General features: G+C 41.9%; 1 protein-coding gene across 5 annotated transcripts in view; it reads right to left on the bottom strand.

Annotated features, from left to right (window-relative positions):
* Positions 1–3,194: 3,194 nt before the first annotated feature.
* The window catches only part of mcamb (melanoma cell adhesion molecule b), an 86,184-nt gene continuing 71,543 nt past the window's right edge, over positions 3,195–17,835 (bottom strand). Inside the window, exons 12-17 of one of the 5 annotated variants that reach the window (XM_083773636.1) lie at positions 17,278–17,419; positions 14,813–14,881; positions 11,980–12,102; positions 10,587–10,710; positions 8,148–8,259; positions 3,195–6,009 (exon numbers count right to left, since the gene is read on the bottom strand). In XM_083773636.1, coding sequence (XP_083629762.1) covers positions 5,980–6,009; positions 8,148–8,259; positions 10,587–10,710; positions 11,980–12,102; positions 14,813–14,881; positions 17,278–17,419 — 600 coding nt within the window. In that variant the 3' untranslated portion in view covers positions 3,195–5,979. Of the gene's footprint in view, positions 6,015–8,147; positions 8,260–10,586; positions 10,711–11,979; positions 12,103–14,812; positions 14,882–17,277; positions 17,420–17,835 lie in introns of all 5 variants that reach the window. The other 4 variants (XM_083773637.1, XM_083773638.1, XM_083773639.1 and 1 more) reach the window with 4 other exon arrangements.

Raw genomic sequence — 17,835 nt, 5'->3', positions numbered from 1 at the left:
CAACAGAAACAGGACGGAAGACAATGAGGGTGGACACAAGTGTGGCCTGATAATTTGCCCAGCTGGTACCCACTTAAGGCCCAATCAGATCCCAGTTCAAACCCATATAGGCAAACACAGTTGGCACACATGGTTCTGATATAAAATGGCCCATTTGGATACCACCTAAAACCGAGTTAGAAACCCACATGGGCTAACATGGGTGGGCCCTTTGTGAATACTGGGTGCACGGCCCACTTGGAACCCAAGCCCATAGCCCATGTCAAAACCAAATTGGGCCCAGGTGGACATGTTAGCTGGGTTTGGTTGAGTATTAGTTTTGTTTGAGTTTTGAACCAGTAACCTTTGGATTACGAAGCTCAGATTTATCTTTTGAGCCACACTGGCATGTAAGGTACAATCGGGAACTTATATTTAACCAGCCGTTTAGAATTTAGATGGACAGTGAAAATGTTCTTCAGGAGACTTGAACCCTGAATGTTCTGTTTATAAAGCCCCGGTTTATCTACTGTGCCACACTGGCATGTGAGGTGCAATCGGGAAATTATATTTAACCAACCGTTTAGAATTTAGATGGACAGTGAAAATGTTCTTCAGGAGACTTGAACCCTGAATGTTCTGTTTATAAACGTCTAAAACAAGTCTAAAACTAGCCGTGTTTTAGACGTCTATTTTTAGACGTTTTTTAGACGTCTATTTTTAGACGTTTTTTATCCCATTTTTAGACGCACGTCTAATAGCCGGCTATTGCTCAGTGGGATGGTCAAAAATGATGAAAAACGAGGATAAAAAAATAAAAAAATAAAACGGTGGCCTATAACCCATGTTTTTATTTTTCTCGTTTTTTTCAAATCCTCAAAAATGATGAAAAATGATGTGCTATAGTATGCCGTACGGTATGGGCTATAGCCCATGGTCCAAAATGATGAAAAACGAGGATTAAAAAAAAATTCAAAAATTCAAAAAACGGTGGCCTATAACCCATGTTTTTATTTTTCTCATTTTTTTCAAATCCTCAAAAATGATGAAAAACGGCGTGCTATAGTATGCCGTACGATATGGGCTATAGCCCATGGTCCAAAATGATGAAAAACGAGGATTCTTTTTTTTCAAAAATTCAAAAAACGTTGGGCTATAACCCATCGTTTTTTTCATTTTTTCATTTTTTTCAAATCCTCAAAAATGATGAAAAACTGCGTGCTATAGTATGCCCTACTGTGGTGATATCTATTCTATGCTGTGTGATTATATGTGTTGCTATGACAACCAGATAGCATATAGGTGCGGCAGGATGTCACATGACTTGATCTCTGTATGTTACCGTGTATGAATAAAGCCAACAGAACAGTACGTTACCTGTGTGGATATTGCATTATTATAGAGAACACGACAGTACAATATGGGCTATAGCCCATGGTCCAAAATGATGAAAAACAAGGATTTTTTTTTCTTCAAAAATTCAAAAAACGATGGGCTATAACCCATCGTTTTTTTCATTTTTTTCAAATCCTCAAAAATGATGAAAAACGGCGTGCTATAGTATGCCGTACGATATGGGCTATAGCCCATGGTCCAAAATGATGAAAAACGAGGATAAAAAAAAAATCTAAAATTCAAAAAACGATGGGCTCTAACCCATCGTTTTTTAGTTTTCTTTTTTTCTTTTTTTTCAAATTCTCAAAAATGATGAAAAATGGCGTGCTATAGTTTGCCGTACGATATGGGCTATATAGCCCATGTTCCAAAATGATGACGTTCTCTCTACCGCAACATACTTAAAAGTATAGCGGTGTATGAGAATGGGTGTTGCGGAGGATGAGAAACATTAGCATTGTGCTATATATAGGAGCAATGGAACTTGAACATGGAATGTCCGTACTGAGAGACTGATCATTAGACCATTGCACCATTAGTCAGACACACAGTGAACATCTCCTGGTAATTGTGTGTCTTAGCCCTCAGTTAGTTAGTTAAGTTGAAACACTCCAGCATTAAGCTATAGGAGAACAGGGATTTGAACATGTAGAGGTGTATTAACTGAAAGCTATTGTATAGCAGTGGATCACAGCCTCAGCCTGATGACCTCAAAAGGCTCATATCTCCTCTGAGCCATAGGCAGTTGCTTTGGCTTAGTGGTTAAGAGGTTGGCCTTCAGTGCAGGGGACCTGTGTTTGATTCCTGGGTGTTACACTAACATACATAAGTAAGACACGCAAACATACAAAACAACTCTTGAAGAGCACTCAAAGCATCTGATCAAAGTAATTCTATGTTCAACTCTTGAGTCTTTCAACTTTGCTAACATACAAAAGATTGCTTCAACAGTACGAAGAGGCAGTTGTTACTGAGTGATGGTGTAGTAGCGGTTGATCAGCACAGAGAGTTCATGTTCGAATTGCACTCTTCCTGAAGTTTAATGCTAGTTATTGAGCTTCATTTACTGCTATTCTAGCAGTGGCTCACAGCCTCAGCCTGACAACGACAAAACTCTAATTGTCGTAGTGCTTAAGATGTTGGCTTTCCACGTGGGAGACCAGCGTTCGATTCCCGGCTGTTACACTAACATACAAAAGAAGACCTCAACAGCGCTAAGAAACATCTGATTAATATGATTATTTTATTTTAACTTTACTAGTGGTCTAATGATCAGGCTTTCAGTACAGACATTCCATGTTCAAGTCCCTTTCCTCCTACAGCTCAATGCTGCAGAACTTTGAACTTTTCAAGGCTTGAATAAAAAATAAAAACTCAAAAGCACCAGGACTCCAGGAGACATCTGCTGAATGCCCAAAGGTGCCTTGGCTCAATGGTGTGGTGCGCTTGATCGGTTGCCTCTGCTACAGACAGTTGGCAGGTTCAAGTCCCATGTCATCAAGGTGCTGGAGGGCCATCGGGAGACGGTGCTCTCTCCCCCTGTTTACTGAGATGTAACGGTTGGGGCTTATGTCTGAAAGATCCCTGAATTAAATCCAACAGACCAACAGTCACAAGGGGGCGCTCTGTAGTAGTCTGTACCAAGAAGACGATCGGACTAAGAGTATAATAAACTGGAAGAAAAGTAATGAGTGTGTGTTCTGGTCTTGTTGATTGAGCTGACCAGGAGCCAGGTTTCTAGGTCCTGCTCAGCTCAATCAAGAGGACCAGAACACAGGTCCAGCCAGAGTTCTTACTAAATTAATCATCATACTATTAGGAATGGGACATTAAAGGAGGTGTTTTATTTTGATATATTCAACAGTTGGCTTGTATTTTTACAAACGTTGAGTTTGTTCAAAATACTTTTACATGTCCTGAAATTAATTCAGTTTACAAATAATATGCATTAAACGGCAATGTACTGGTTTCAGAAAATTAATCCAAAATTAACATTGATAACTCAAAAACACCAAAACATGGGCTAAATAAAAGTTAGAATATGACATTTCCAGAACAGAACATGCGGCTTAAGGGTTGATTGTCATAAATGTGATGTCATAAATGTTCACACCATGTGTTACAAATGTTATGTATGTAATGTTTATTTTCATTTTTTTATTTTTACAGTATCTGCTTTATATTTGGTCCTACTTGAACACTAGTTGAATATCATCAATGCATAGTAAAATACTCAGTGTACGAATGGAACCAAATGGACCCGTAGGTAAGGTTACTGTGTGGAGAAACGTGAGGCACTTTTCATAATCTCAGACTGACTGACAAGAGGATTTTTCACATGCTACAGTATATCCTTCACAAAAATGAAAACTTAAAAAGTAGCATATTGTCACAGCCAGCATCTCCTGTGAGTAATGTTAGTAGTCAGAGGAGTAGTCCTTTACGCAGACACAAATCTTCTATTTCATAATATCATTTTGGTTGCAAAATGACATCAATATAAGGCAATGTGCCAAACTGAGCAGTAACCTGTCACAGTGAATGTGTCTGGACAAAATCAAATATCACAATGTTTTTATTTTATTTTTTTTAACAGATAATATGGTGACGATGACATTAAAGAATTTAAAGAACATAAAAAACGAAAATACCTTTTTTCAAGAACATAAAAAACAAACCTTTCAAAAAGATCTAAAAACTACACATTGTGTGTAGATGTGCCATTTTTTGCTATTTTTGACCATTTCTGAAAATATAAAATGATTAAAACCAGGAAAAGACAACACTTACCATATCATCCCGGACCATATCTAGTCTCATATAACGATGCTGATATTATTTTCCAGCCCTATCAGGGATCCAACTAAAATAACTAAAGCAACATGTATCACTCCTAATAAGGTAGCCTGTCATGTCTTGACCCATGTTCTGCATGAGCCAATAGTCTGTCTGCCTTATTATTATTATTCATCATCAAAAACAAACAAACAAACAAATACAACATTGTCAGTCATAAAATTGTCCTTCAACAAAACGTTTTGTTTCACATAGTCAAAAGCAACAACAAAACTACTGTTTCACAAAACAACACAAATACATAAAATAATAATTACAAATAAATCAGTGCACATGGAAGTTACAATTCTTTGGGACAAAGGGGTTTCCCTAATTCTTAAAACTGAATTCATAAGGCTACCTGTACATGGAACTAGAGTGGTGGCGATGCTCTACCTGATTATGTATGCTACAGTACAGTATGTTGAATCTTGTGGATGACAGAAGAAAGAAAATGATTAGATATAAAGTATGACTTCAAGAAACAATAAGTCCTTCTACATTAACAAAATGGCAACCGTGAATACGCAATTCACAATTCGACTCTAGAATAGTCTACAGAAATGACCATTCCACCAAATATCTTTATTTCCCATAATAATAACAAAAGCTAGGGTCAGGTACTGAATGAGCATTTTGTATGAACGGATAAAGAAAACCTACTGTATCAGCAAAAAATATGATTTTTCAAACAAAACATCAGAAGCAGGTGATTGGGCTGCAGGAGGCAGTATTCCCCTACAGGGGGCAGCAGACTCCCAGGGTTACAGTGTATACAGACTTAAGCCTCATCTAAACTTTGATATGGTGTTACTCACTGAAAATCAGCGATCTTTGGTGTAAATTAGTCTTTACGCAAAGCAGAAACCACGACTGACCAAAGCACAAGGGTTTGGGCACAATAGCTAAGTATCTTGCTCTGTAAAAAGCACTGGAACAAAAACCCTCTATAGTCTTACTCTGACCTTGTATTTTCTTTCTTTCTTTTTTTTAGGTTATTTTAAATAAAGACAAATATGGTATGTATATATACAAAGAATATAATATATGTACATAATAAATAGCCATTTAAGGCCACTCTTCAGTGATCGGTGTGCCTGAGGTGGCAGTTGATTGGCTATAAAAACAGTCCCTGGTCAGAGTTAAGCTTAATATATCGAACCTACTCCATCGCACGATGGTGTCGATACCCGACAAGAACAGATCTACAAGCTACAAACACGTCACAACGAGACGCATTGTGAACTTGTAGATTTATTCATGTCGCACTACGGAGTATAAATGATGCTTATAATTAAGTGACATTATGGTTCTATGGATGATCAGCAGTTTATGGGGCTCGCATGTTAAGTCCTTGGAGCTGTGACGGAGGTCGGTGCGGCAGAGTTATGTCATGAAGCGCTCAAATCCTTTCTCACACAATGTCCATGGAGCTCGAGTTGCATAGCAACGAAAATATGTTCCAGGATATACAATAAGTAAGCCAAAGCTGAAATAGGGAAGGGTGCTGTTGTTGTTGGTGGTGTTGTTGTTGTTTTGGTTTGACTAGTTGAGAGCCATTAAATAACAGAAAACCAAGGCTGTCCATGACATAATTCCACATTCAAACATAAAATAAAAATGTCTCTAGAGGTGGGCTTGAACGCATCGTCAGGCCTGAGCCTGAAAACAGACAGAGAACAGACAGGACAGGAAGTGATGGGACAGGAACAGGACGTGTCTGTCTGTCTGTATAGCTGTCCATTCTTCGTCCACAGCCTCTGCATGTACTCACTTCTGCACGTCCAGATATTCATTACTCTTTACTCCAGAGGTAAAACAAAAACATACAAACGGGAAAGAGAGGAAGGGAGAGAAGAGATATACAGGGAGAAGAGGGGGAGTGGGAAAGAGAGGGAGGGATGGGGGGGTTAATGATACTAGATCAGATCAAAACCTGGATCAGTGGACATTAAGCACACACATTGATATTGTCAGCTAATCGGCTAATGTCTCACACATTTAGGTTTTTTTGTGTGCTGTTTCATGCTCTCACACCTTGAGTAAAATGAATTCCTGCAGGTCCTACATACTGGCAATATAGTGACACTGACATGATACTGACCAGATACTGACATGATCCTGACCATGATACTGATACTAGCACTATATTTCTAAAACTATGAAACATTTCAAAGAGTCCTTTTCAGGCAAACATGTCCACCGTAAGATGAACCTAAGTAGGCTAGAATGGGGTTTCTAGGTGTAAGTATGTAGGACTAGTAGCATGCCAAGTGCTATTGCCATTGAGAATGCATTGGGCGTTTAAGTTAAATAACTCAGAAACTACAAAACATTTCAAAGTAAAAGGTTCCAGCATGTGTCTCCACAGTAAGCTGAATTATACAAAGTGTGAATGGAGTTTCTAGGTGAAAGTGATTTTTTGACGTGCCACTGTCTGCCATTGAGCCCCATTATAAATTTCTCAAATTTGAAAGCACTATATATTTCTAAAACTATGAAACATTTCAAAGATTCCTTTTCAGGCAAACATGTCCATCGTAAAATGAACCTAAGTAGGTTTGAATGGGGTTTCTAGGTGTAAGTATGTAGGACTAGTAGCATGCCAAAGTTTGTGCTATTGCCATTGAGAATGCATTGTGCGTTTAAGTTAAATAACTCAGAAACTACAAAACATTTCAAAGTAAAAAGTTCCAGCATGTGTCTCCACAGTAAGCTGAATTATAAAAAGTGTGAATGGAGTTTCTAGGTGAAAGTGATTTTTTGACGTGCCATAGAGCTGACAAGATACTGACCATGATACTGAGAAGATACTGACCATGATACTGACCATGATACTGACAAGATATTGACCATGATGCTGACCACGATACTGACATGATACTGACAACTTTGACAAGATACTGACCATGATACTGACCAGATACTGACCATGATACTAATCATGATACTGACAAGATATTGACCATGATGCTGACCACGATACTGACATGATACTGACAACTTTGACAAGATACTGACCATGATACTAATCATGATACTGACCATGATACTGGCACGATATTGACCATGATACTGACCATGATAGGAAACCAACATTACAAAAGAAACATAATTTAAACATTTAATTTGTCAACTTTCCAACCCCATCTCGTCACTGACCCTTAATTACCTGAAATGGTTATATGAGTGGGTTTTAATAAAGTGTATAGGTACAGTAGGCTATATCTACCTGCAGTGGTAACAGTGTATGAGTTTAAAAAAGTGAGTTGGTAAGTGAGTCAGTAAAGAGTACATATCTACCTGGTAACTGGGGAGTGAGTTGGTAAGTGAGTTAGTAAAGAGTACATATCTACCTGGTAACTGGGGAGTGAGTTGGTAAGTGAGTCAGTAAAGAGTACATATCTACCTGGTCACTGGGGAGTGAGTTGGTAAGTGAGTTAGTAAAGAGTACATATCTACCTGGTAACTGGGGAGTGAGTTGGTAAGTGAGTTAGTAAAGAGTACATATCTACCTGGTCACTGGGGAGTGAGTTGATACGTGAGTTAGTAAAGAGTACATATCTACCTGGTCACTGGGGAGTGAGTTGATACGTGAGTTAGTAAAGAGTACATATCTACATGTAACTGGGGAGTGAGTTGGTAAGTGAGTTAGTAAAGAGTACATATCTACCTGGTAACTGGGGAGTGAGTTGGTAAGTGAGTCAGTAAAGAGTACATATCTACCTGGTCACTGGGGAGTGAGTTGGTAAGTGAGTTAGTAAAGAGTACATATCTACCTGGTCACTGGGGAGTGAGTTGGTAAGTGAGTCAGTAAAGAGTACATATCTACCTGGTCACTGGGGAGTGAGTTGGTAAGTGAGTTAGTAAAGAGTACATATCTACCTGGTCACTGGGGAGTGAGTTGGTAAGTGAGTTAGTAAAGAGTACATATCTACCTGGTCACTGGGGAGTTTCTTGTCACCGTTGACTCCTAGGAGCACGGCCTCCTCTGTGTTGTCACTCTTCATCTCCACTACGATGTTGTCCTTGTTGTTCTTCTCCTTGGTGCTACAAAGACAGGACGAGGTGAGGTCACAGTGAGTGACATCAAGCCGTACATTACACACAATGGGCCTGATTCTTCAACGCGTTTCCGCTAGCGTCACGTCAATATATCAGCGGAAAGGCATTTACGTGGATTTCCCACATTCATTTGGAATTCATGGAAATGACCGTGAACTTGACGCTCACGTAGGTTGTTCGGAAACTCCGCCAAATCCTACGGGACCTCTTTAGGTGGCGGAGAAATCTACGCAAGCATACACTTGCGTATAGATTTATTCAGAAGGCTTTAGTCTTCATGCTGAATCAATAAATTGTTCCCAAATCTCAGATAAAATATGTAGGCATGTGTCCCCAACATATTGGTCGATCAGCACATAAAAAAATGATATATATATATATATATAAAAGCCGAGTGCACTTGTATGCCTAAATGCATGCATTAGGATATTTCTATCATGCGCGATTGGGGCTGCTCACTCGGCAGCCTTCTACTCGAAGTGCAACGGTTGTGAGCTTGTAGATCGGCTCTCGCGGACTCGCGCTGCATGTTAAAAAACAAACTCACAATTATAATAAGAACATAGGCTTATCTGCATTCTGCACAGTACGAATCCAACATTGTTTAATTAGTGTAGTAATGCCTGCAGTAGGCGGCAGGCCTATTGAAATTGTTTTGTTACGGAGCTCCTTGAGTTCACTGTCGGTGTGTGTGTGTGTGTGTGTGTGTGTGTGTGTGTGTGTGTGTGTGTTGGGGAAGGGGGGGGGCAGACAGCAGCGTGCTGCCGATCCGATTCACATTGGAAAATGAATAGGGCTAATTAGCCCTATATAAAAAATAGAAGACCACATTAGCCTAATGAATGGCGTCAGCGTGTTTGAAAGTCGGCCAGTCATATCATATTTTTAAGCCAGCTCACCTCCACTCGCGCTTGTTCACAAACATGACGGACAGACAGACAGAATTTATAATAATGTATATTGATATTGATCACATGGATGCCACACACAGAATAGTTTAACTCACTGGATAAACTCACTGGATTATAATTTCTTCAGACAAGAGGATCCCAGGCCTACGAGGTAGGCCTATAATTATTCACTTATGAATGTATAGGCTAATGTTCTTTATCGCACAAACCAGTGTCGAGGGCCCATGCCCCCCTCCCTCTCTCTCTCTCTCTCTCTCTCTAGCTCTCTCTCAAAAGACGACTTTTGCATTGACAATTTGACATATATCCGATATTTTAAATATCGGATATGTTTTACCTCTGCAAAGGTGTGAGTGAGCACTGAGCACCCGCCTTGGTCCCGAACTTAATTAAATAAATTATAATTATATTGCTTCAGCGGAGCACACACCGTTGTAAGCTTGGAAATATTTTAATTTCCTTTGGTGTCCTTTGATGGATTGATGTCAGTTTGTACATATATAGTAGCCTACAGTGGTAATACAATGGTGCAAAAACGACATAACATAAAAGCCTGTCCTGCTCCTACATGTGTAGAATTATTAAATGAATAGAGTGCGGGCTATATTCATAGCAGTGACCGCGGCTGTGATTTTTTTCCAGCAATCATTTTTATTTTAGGCCTAATTTGTGAAGCCGCTATGTCTGCAAAGCCTTTTTTCTTTTTTTGACGGACGGATCTCAGACAAACTGCTGTTTGCTGAGTCATGCTTGAAGCCTTTTATGGTATGAAATTGGGCGTGGATCAATGCAAATGAGGTTGTCGGGTGCTTTTCCGATCACTTTGCACCAGCTGAATTCAGTATGACATACACCTGCGATACGCCAGCGCACCTGTGTTACACACCACTCTCTGAATAACACGTCATCTCAACGTAGCTTGATCGGACGGATAAATACGATATCTGTTTCCGCCACCGTTACACTTTGGCGCATTTCGTTTTTGAAGAATCGGCCCAATATGAGTAAACTGTCCGGACATGACGACAATCATGACCTTTATACTATCATACAGTAATAATAATGACTGTTCTCTTGATCAATTTCAAACTGCCATATGCATTTTGTGCACGTCAGTATAGGCAAGATGTTATTGGTGGGGGATAATTTTTTTAACCTTTTTGTTTGTTGTGAACAGTGCTTGTTCATTGTTTTATAAAAGCTTTAACCTCAATCAATCAATCAAGTTTTATTGTCACATCCACAATACACACTATAGGCAGGTGAGCAAAATACGGTTCTTAACTCATGGTGCTTCACATTGAAAAACAATGTGTGTTCAGGGTTCTGATGGTTTGGGGGGGAAAGCTGTTGGACGAGAGATTGCAGGAGAGTTCAAACAGATCAAAGATGTGCACTTACAGGTCCTGCTTGCCAGAGCGGCCACATATCTTGCCCTTCTTGTAGAGGAAGTAGAGGACGCTGCCCAGGATTGCCAGAAGCAGGATACAAATTATGATGACCGCGATGATCACACCACTGCCCTCTGGTGGGAGAGAAGTACAAGCACAGCCACAGGTTATTAACTTGACTCCCCAACAGGACTGAACTTGCAGGCCAAGGGAGGAGGACTGGTGCGCAGCAGAGTGTAGAAGACAGGACGGCATCAGGCAGCAGGAGAGAAGAGACGTTTTCGCTGACACTGACTACATTGTGACTATGTGTCCCTGACTGTGGTGCTCTGGCATGCCAGATACTCTGACAAGCAGCCAGCCAGACATACAGTGTCAACGTTTTATTCATGTATTAATATATCAAATTATTAATGAATGAATGAATGAATGAATTCACTCACTCGCTCACTCACTCAGTAATTATTTCATTTTTTATTTTTACTAGAAACATTAAAGACGTGATCACGATCATTTACTCTAGGAAAGACAAAGCACACAATATATAAATTACATATGTGTGGTGGGTAGTGTACACATGTGCTGTATGGCTACTGTACTGTATGTCAATTTGAATATTAAGTGACAAAATATTTTTCAGACATTTTATTTAATTTCAGAAATTCAGACTATTATTTTTACCATCTAAAATATGCCATGTTTATATGAATATGTTCCAACTGTTTTCTTGAAATCCTTTACATTTTAAAGGGCTTAGAGCAGATGAGCAAATACTGAACAATTTATACAAGTTTTCTTGTGTGCTTTGTAACTCCCAAGGGCAACAAGATGAACGTGGACATTTCTAATAAAGACAAACAAACAAATAAAACGTTGACAATGTCCCCTAATGACTTGCCATAAGTCGCTGGCTTCTCCCTCAACCGTCTGCTGACTGGAGTTGCCACAGACGGCGTTAGGCAACACCGAGTGTCGCCATGTGGTCAGTGTTGCAACAAGATTTCGTCTTTCCTCTCATAAGGCTGCGAGCAGCAGGGTTGTGCAGTGCATTGGTGCGTGTGGTGCAAACAGATCATTAACTTAGACTGTCAATAGCACCGTGAAGAAAGGAAAAGTATGCAGTGAAAAGCGTGATTTATAAACCACTGCACGATGGTGTAACTTGTAGATTGACACAGTCGTGCGATGGAGTATTATACTGTAGGACTGAGGTAAATCCAGTCTTCTACAGGAGAATAGCGTACTGTAATAGCGTGACATGCACATAATGATGATGATGACGAAGAGCAGGAACGGTGGGCGGGGCAGAAGGAGGGGTGGGGGGGTGCTGTGGAGAGAAAGAAGGTGCGGCCGTGCTTTTGTCTTCGACAGGAAACTGAGAGATTTTCAACGGCTCAACAAACCTTTCTTGACTTTTTCCGGCGAAACGGTTGGCGTTTTGACTGAAACGGTTGGCGTTTTGACTGAAACTGTCGGCGATTTTACTGAGACTGTTGGCGATGTGACTGAGACTGTTGGCGATGTGACTGAGAAAAACCACAGAATTACACTGTCAGTGAGCCAGCAGGGATATTTAATGACTCAAATGTATTGAGGCATAATTCATATGGATAATAAAAAAAACACATAAAAAAAAAACAGCCACAGAAACTCTATACTGATCTGACCTCCCAGGGCGCTATACAGCTGGTCCACTCCATTTTTCCACACTACACAAAATCTCTTAGCCAAAAAACAAACAATCTGCAAGATCACAACGTCTTGTGTTGTGCGGCGTGGTGAGCTTGCAGATCTGCTATTATTGCTGAACCCCAGAATAGGGACACTAGGGTGCAGGTGTTGTTTGTTTGTTTGTTTTTTAATGAGCTTAATCTTAGTCTTTTAGGATACAATCTAATCAGTGATTAGAGTGTAATGGTTCATGATGCTGGGTCTGGCCAGTAACACCATGGTCATTTCCAGGAGCAGGCCAACCGAATGAGCCCGTATAATCTCATTGGGAAGAAACAACAACCTCAAATGTGTGTGTGTGTGTGTGTGTGTGTGTGTGTGTGTGTGTGTGTGTGTGTGTGTGTGTGTGTGTGTGTGTGTGTGTGTGTGTGTGTGAGAGAGAGAGAGAGAGAGAGAGAGAGAGACAGAGAGAGAGAGAGAGAGAGAGAGAGAGAGGGAGAGAGAGAGAGAGAACTGGCCGTAATGGGAGTCAGGAGACTTTCTGTGAGTGCATTGTAAACGTCAGCTGCCTTCTACAGTTTCACTCATATACGTGTGTGTGTGTGTGTGTGTGTGTGTGTGTGTGTGTGTGTGTGTGTGTGTGTGTGTGTGTGTGTGTGTGTGTGTGAGGGTGTGTGTGTGTGTGTGTGTGTGTGTGTGTGTGTGTGTGTGTGTGTGTGTGCTCTCATTCCATTGCATTATCGGTAAATCATAACACTCTCCTCTGAACTCGCAGGAAGGAACACAAACAAAATGAGAGGCACCATGTTGTAGTGTTGTCCTTCATTCATTCTACTCATTTCTTCTATTTAGTCACTTATTGTCTCCTCCAGGCAATAATAATGCAGCTGCTATGGAATGAGAGCACACGCACGCACACATGCCAAATCTCTTTTTGGCAAAGACACTTTAGTGTAGAGGGCCAATCTTCAACCTATCTTCATATAACTTATATGCCCATTTCTGTCTACTCACTCTGAGGAGAGAAAGTTCAGAAACGTGCCTACCAGTGACATCATCAATGGGGATTTCAAACGAATGGAGACAACAATCTCCCTTTAACAGCAGGTTGAAATAGAAGCCATTGTCATGGTGTAGCCGAGTGGCTGACCAAAAAAGCCTAATCTCTCCCCTGGCCATGGGGGAATTCCCCTTTAGGCTAGTGGGTAAGCTGTCGGCTTTCCATGCGGGAGACCCGTTTTTGAACTCCCACTGTTAACAGACCAACACAACACAACACCTAACAGCTACTGTATACAACTTACAAGACATTATCACTGGAAACCCAGCTGCACATGTGTTGGTTTCAATTAGTCTAAAGCTCAGCCACAGCGTAATGTCCTTTCAATGATGTCACAATCATAATTGCTTAAGCCAGCTGGGTTATTTTCTCAGCCATTCTTTCAGCTTGACTCATAGAAAAACACAGCAAGTGGATATATTGAAGGCTTTAAATCGCCTAATAAGGGTACTATGGTTAAGCTTAATGAACATCATTATCCATTTCCCAATAGTCAGAACTAAGGCTACTGTACTCTGTATTTCCTGAGATTTAAATTATTTGTTCACCTTTCATTTGTGTGTTTCGAAATAGGTTCATTAACAATGTAAGTTGTAATTTCATATAATCCTTTGGTTGATTTTCATGCATATGCCATGGACCTGCCCGTCCAATTCTCAAAATAGCGAAATACGAAATTGTGTGTTTGCATATTATGTGATTCCATGGCCACAGGGCCAGACCTATAAACACATTTAGCATCCAATGTCATTGAAACGATAAACAACTCAACCCACTGACTGATTTAAATGTGAGCATTACATTAAAAACATCTACAGTTAAAATAGCAACATTTAATGTTGGGCCGCAAAGGGTCAAAAGTGCTACAGACAACATGCAGGCACTTGACGTTGCACTACATTCCACATCACCTCTGTGGCCTAAGGTTCCTTATTTCCCTGAGGCGCATTACAAGGCAGCACTTGTGCAGTTTCAGTTTGCAACCATTTTAACACAGCGCCTGCTTCCAAGCATCACCAAAAGGGTAAAAAGCACCATGCATGGACTGGACATAGCCTAAGATTTAGACTCTCGTAGATGTACGGTATTTTATCGATTCTGACATTGTCAATCTCCGAGAGTCTAAGGTCTCTCGCCCCATAGTGGGTAGACAGAAAATACACTAGAATAGAGCCCTGAGGGACTCCTCGGGATCAACCACAATGGTTAAGTTGAATTGCCCATGATTAGATAGCTCAAAAACCTCGAACTTGTTTTCTCTGTCAGACTATATGACATTCTGTTGTTATTGTACTCTGTGCCTTGCTGTTTGCAGCTTGTGTAACCTTGTTCTGTAACACACTGTGTAGCAGTGCAACACAAATTAATTCATTGTCATTGAATTCATTATAACGTATTCTACGGATCTCTGTACCGTATATATATATATATATATATATATATATATATATATAAGCGAGGACATGTAGGCCGGCAGCGCAGGGCGATAAGGGGCCGGGCCTTACCTGTGGCGGTGGAGGTGCTGCTGGTTGTACTAGTAGTGGTAGTGGACGCTGGTTTGGTGGTAAGTTTAACTATGAATGGGTAGAGGGAAAACACACAAAAAGGACACGGGGAACTTCATGTTAGGAACACCAGGGTTGGTACTGTAGGGGAACTTCATGTTAGCAACACCAGGGTTGGTACAGTAGGGGAACTTCATGTTAGCAACACCAGGGTTGGTACTGTAGGGGAACTTCATGTTAGCAACACCAGGGTTGGTACAGTAGGGGAACTTCATGTTAGCAACACCAGGGTTGGTACAGTAGGGGCAGAGTAATATAGTAAGAGAGTGTTGACTCCCATTGTAATAATGGAATGAGGAAGTGCTCAATGGGATAGTTCCAGCCATAGGAGCAATGTTTGGAACTATAGCCCATAGGCTCCCGCTTTGCAGCGAGATCAAAGTGTGTCGCTACTCTCCTACTCTACACGCTGAGGGGAACACCAGGGATGGTACAGTAGACACCAGGGATGGTACAGTAGACACCAGGGATGGTACAGTAGACACCAGGGGTGGTACAGTAGACACCAGGGGTGGTACAGTAGACACCAGGGGTGGTACAGTAGACACCAGGGGTGGTACAGTAGACACCAGGGGTGGTACAGTAGACACCAGGGATGGTACAGTAGACACCAGGGTTGGTACAGTAGACACCAGGGATGGTACAGTAGACACCAGGGATGGTACAGTAGACACCAGGGATGGTACAGTAGACACCAGGGATGGTACAGTAGACACCAGGGTTGGTACAGTAGACACCAGGGTTGGTACAGTAGACACCAGGGATGGTACAGTAGACACCAGGGATGGTAGAGTAGACACCAGGGATGGTACAGTAGACACCAGGGATGGTACAGTAGACACCAGGGGTGGTACAGTAGACACCAGGGATGGTACAGTAGACACCAGGGATGGTACAGTAGACACCAGGGATGGTACAGTAGACACCAGGGATGGTACAGTAGACACCAGGGGTGGTACAGTAGACACCAGGGTTGGTACAGTAGACACCAGGGATGGTACAGTAGACACCAGGGATGGTACAGTAGACACCAGGGATGGTACAGTAGACACCAGGGATGGTACAGTAGACACCAGGGTTGGTACAGTAGACACCAGGGTTGGTACAGTATACACCAGGGATGGTACAGTAGACACCAGGGATGGTACAGTAGACACCAGGGGTGGTACAGTAGACACCAGGGGTGGTACAGTAGACACCAGGGGTGGTACAGTAGACACCAGGGGTGGTACAGTAGACACCAGGGGTGGTACAGTAGACACCAGGGGTGGTACAGTAGACACCAGGGATGGTACAGTAGACACCAGGGTTGGTACAGTAGACACCAGGGATGGTACAGTAGACACCAGGGATGGTACAGTAGACACCAGGGATGGTACAGTAGACACCAGGGATGGTACAGTAGACACCAGGGTTGGTACAGTAGACACCAGGGTTGGTACAGTAGACACCAGGGATGGTACAGTAGACACCAGGGATGGTAGAGTAGACACCAGGGATGGTACAGTAGACACCAGGGATGGTACAGTAGACACCAGGGGTGGTACAGTAGACACCAGGGATGGTACAGTAGACACCAGGGATGGTACAGTAGACACCAGGGATGGTACAGTAGACACCAGGGATGGTACAGTAGACACCAGGGGTGGTACAGTAGACACCAGGGTTGGTACAGTAGACACCAGGGATGGTACAGTAGACACCAGGGATGGTACAGTAGACACCAGGGATGGTACAGTAGACACCAGGGATGGTACAGTAGACACCAGGGTTGGTACAGTAGACACCAGGGTTGGTACAGTATACACCAGGGATGGTACAGTAGACACCAGGGATGGTACAGTAGACACCAGGGATGGTAGAGTAGACACCAGGGATGGTACAGTAGACACCAGGGATGGTACAGTAGACACCAGGGGTGGTACAGTAGACACCAGGGATGGTACAGTAGACACCAGGGGTGGTACAGTAGACACCAGGGGTGGTACATTAGGGTGAAACGCCATTTTCACATCATTCATTCTCATACGTCCAGAGGAGTGGTTCCCCAACCGATACATGGGTCATTATTGGTCATTGCAGTTTACTGTGCAAATTAGTGAGAAATAGTCAAAGCCTTTTTTTACTATTTGCTAAAGTACGGTATATAGGTCTCGTGGTGGTGGTTATTTGTTTGAAAAAAGTGTCTGTGTGTGTCTGTTCATGTGTGCGCTCAAGTTTGTGTGCACATGCACGTGTGGGGGGCCACTCTCAGGGGGGTTGGGAACCACTGCTTTTAGAGAAGTATTTTAGTGCAGATCTCTATAGATAAAGATGAGAGGGAAAGGAAGGGAGATGAAGACACGCACGCACGCACGCACTCACGCACACACACACACACACAGGAAGGGCATACAGGAACTCACTGGCTTTGATGCTGAAGGAAACGGCTTCAGAGCCGTGGTCGTTGGAGGCGTTGCAGAATGCTGTGATGTCAGACGTGACCTTGACACTGACCACGCTGTGGATGGCGTCCTCCGTCGCCTTGTGGGACACCGACTTGAGGACCTGACACGCACACACACACACACACACACACACACACACACACACACACACACACACACTGTTACAAAACTATATGTCTAGGGGTAAAAGGTAATGCAACATATGGAGGAGAAACGGAAACCAAGGTCTTAATACAAGAATTTATTCAGAAGTATGATGAATAAATTAAGATAATCGACAAGTTTACAAATGAATGGCTCTTAACTCAAAAGGAAATACAATAAACGGATCTCAAAACAAAACTATAAAGTTATTCCTTTCCGAAGGGAAATAACGTCTCTAAACAAATGTTCAACTTCACAAAATAAGGCAAAACAGTTGGTGCGACAGTAATACGACGGATGGGGGAAAGACCCTGGAAGATGTTTCCCCAGTGCCTGTCTGGGGGTGAATGGGCTTAGTAGTGTGAGAGCTAC

Source organism: Protomyctophum parallelum (genome assembly GCF_964188405.1).
Source record: "Protomyctophum parallelum genome assembly, chromosome: 9".
In the NCBI taxonomy this organism is placed as follows: Eukaryota; Metazoa; Chordata; class Actinopteri; order Myctophiformes; family Myctophidae; genus Protomyctophum; species Protomyctophum parallelum.
Note: the sequence above shows the minus strand (reverse complement) of the source record. Positions and strands in the feature narration are given on the sequence as shown.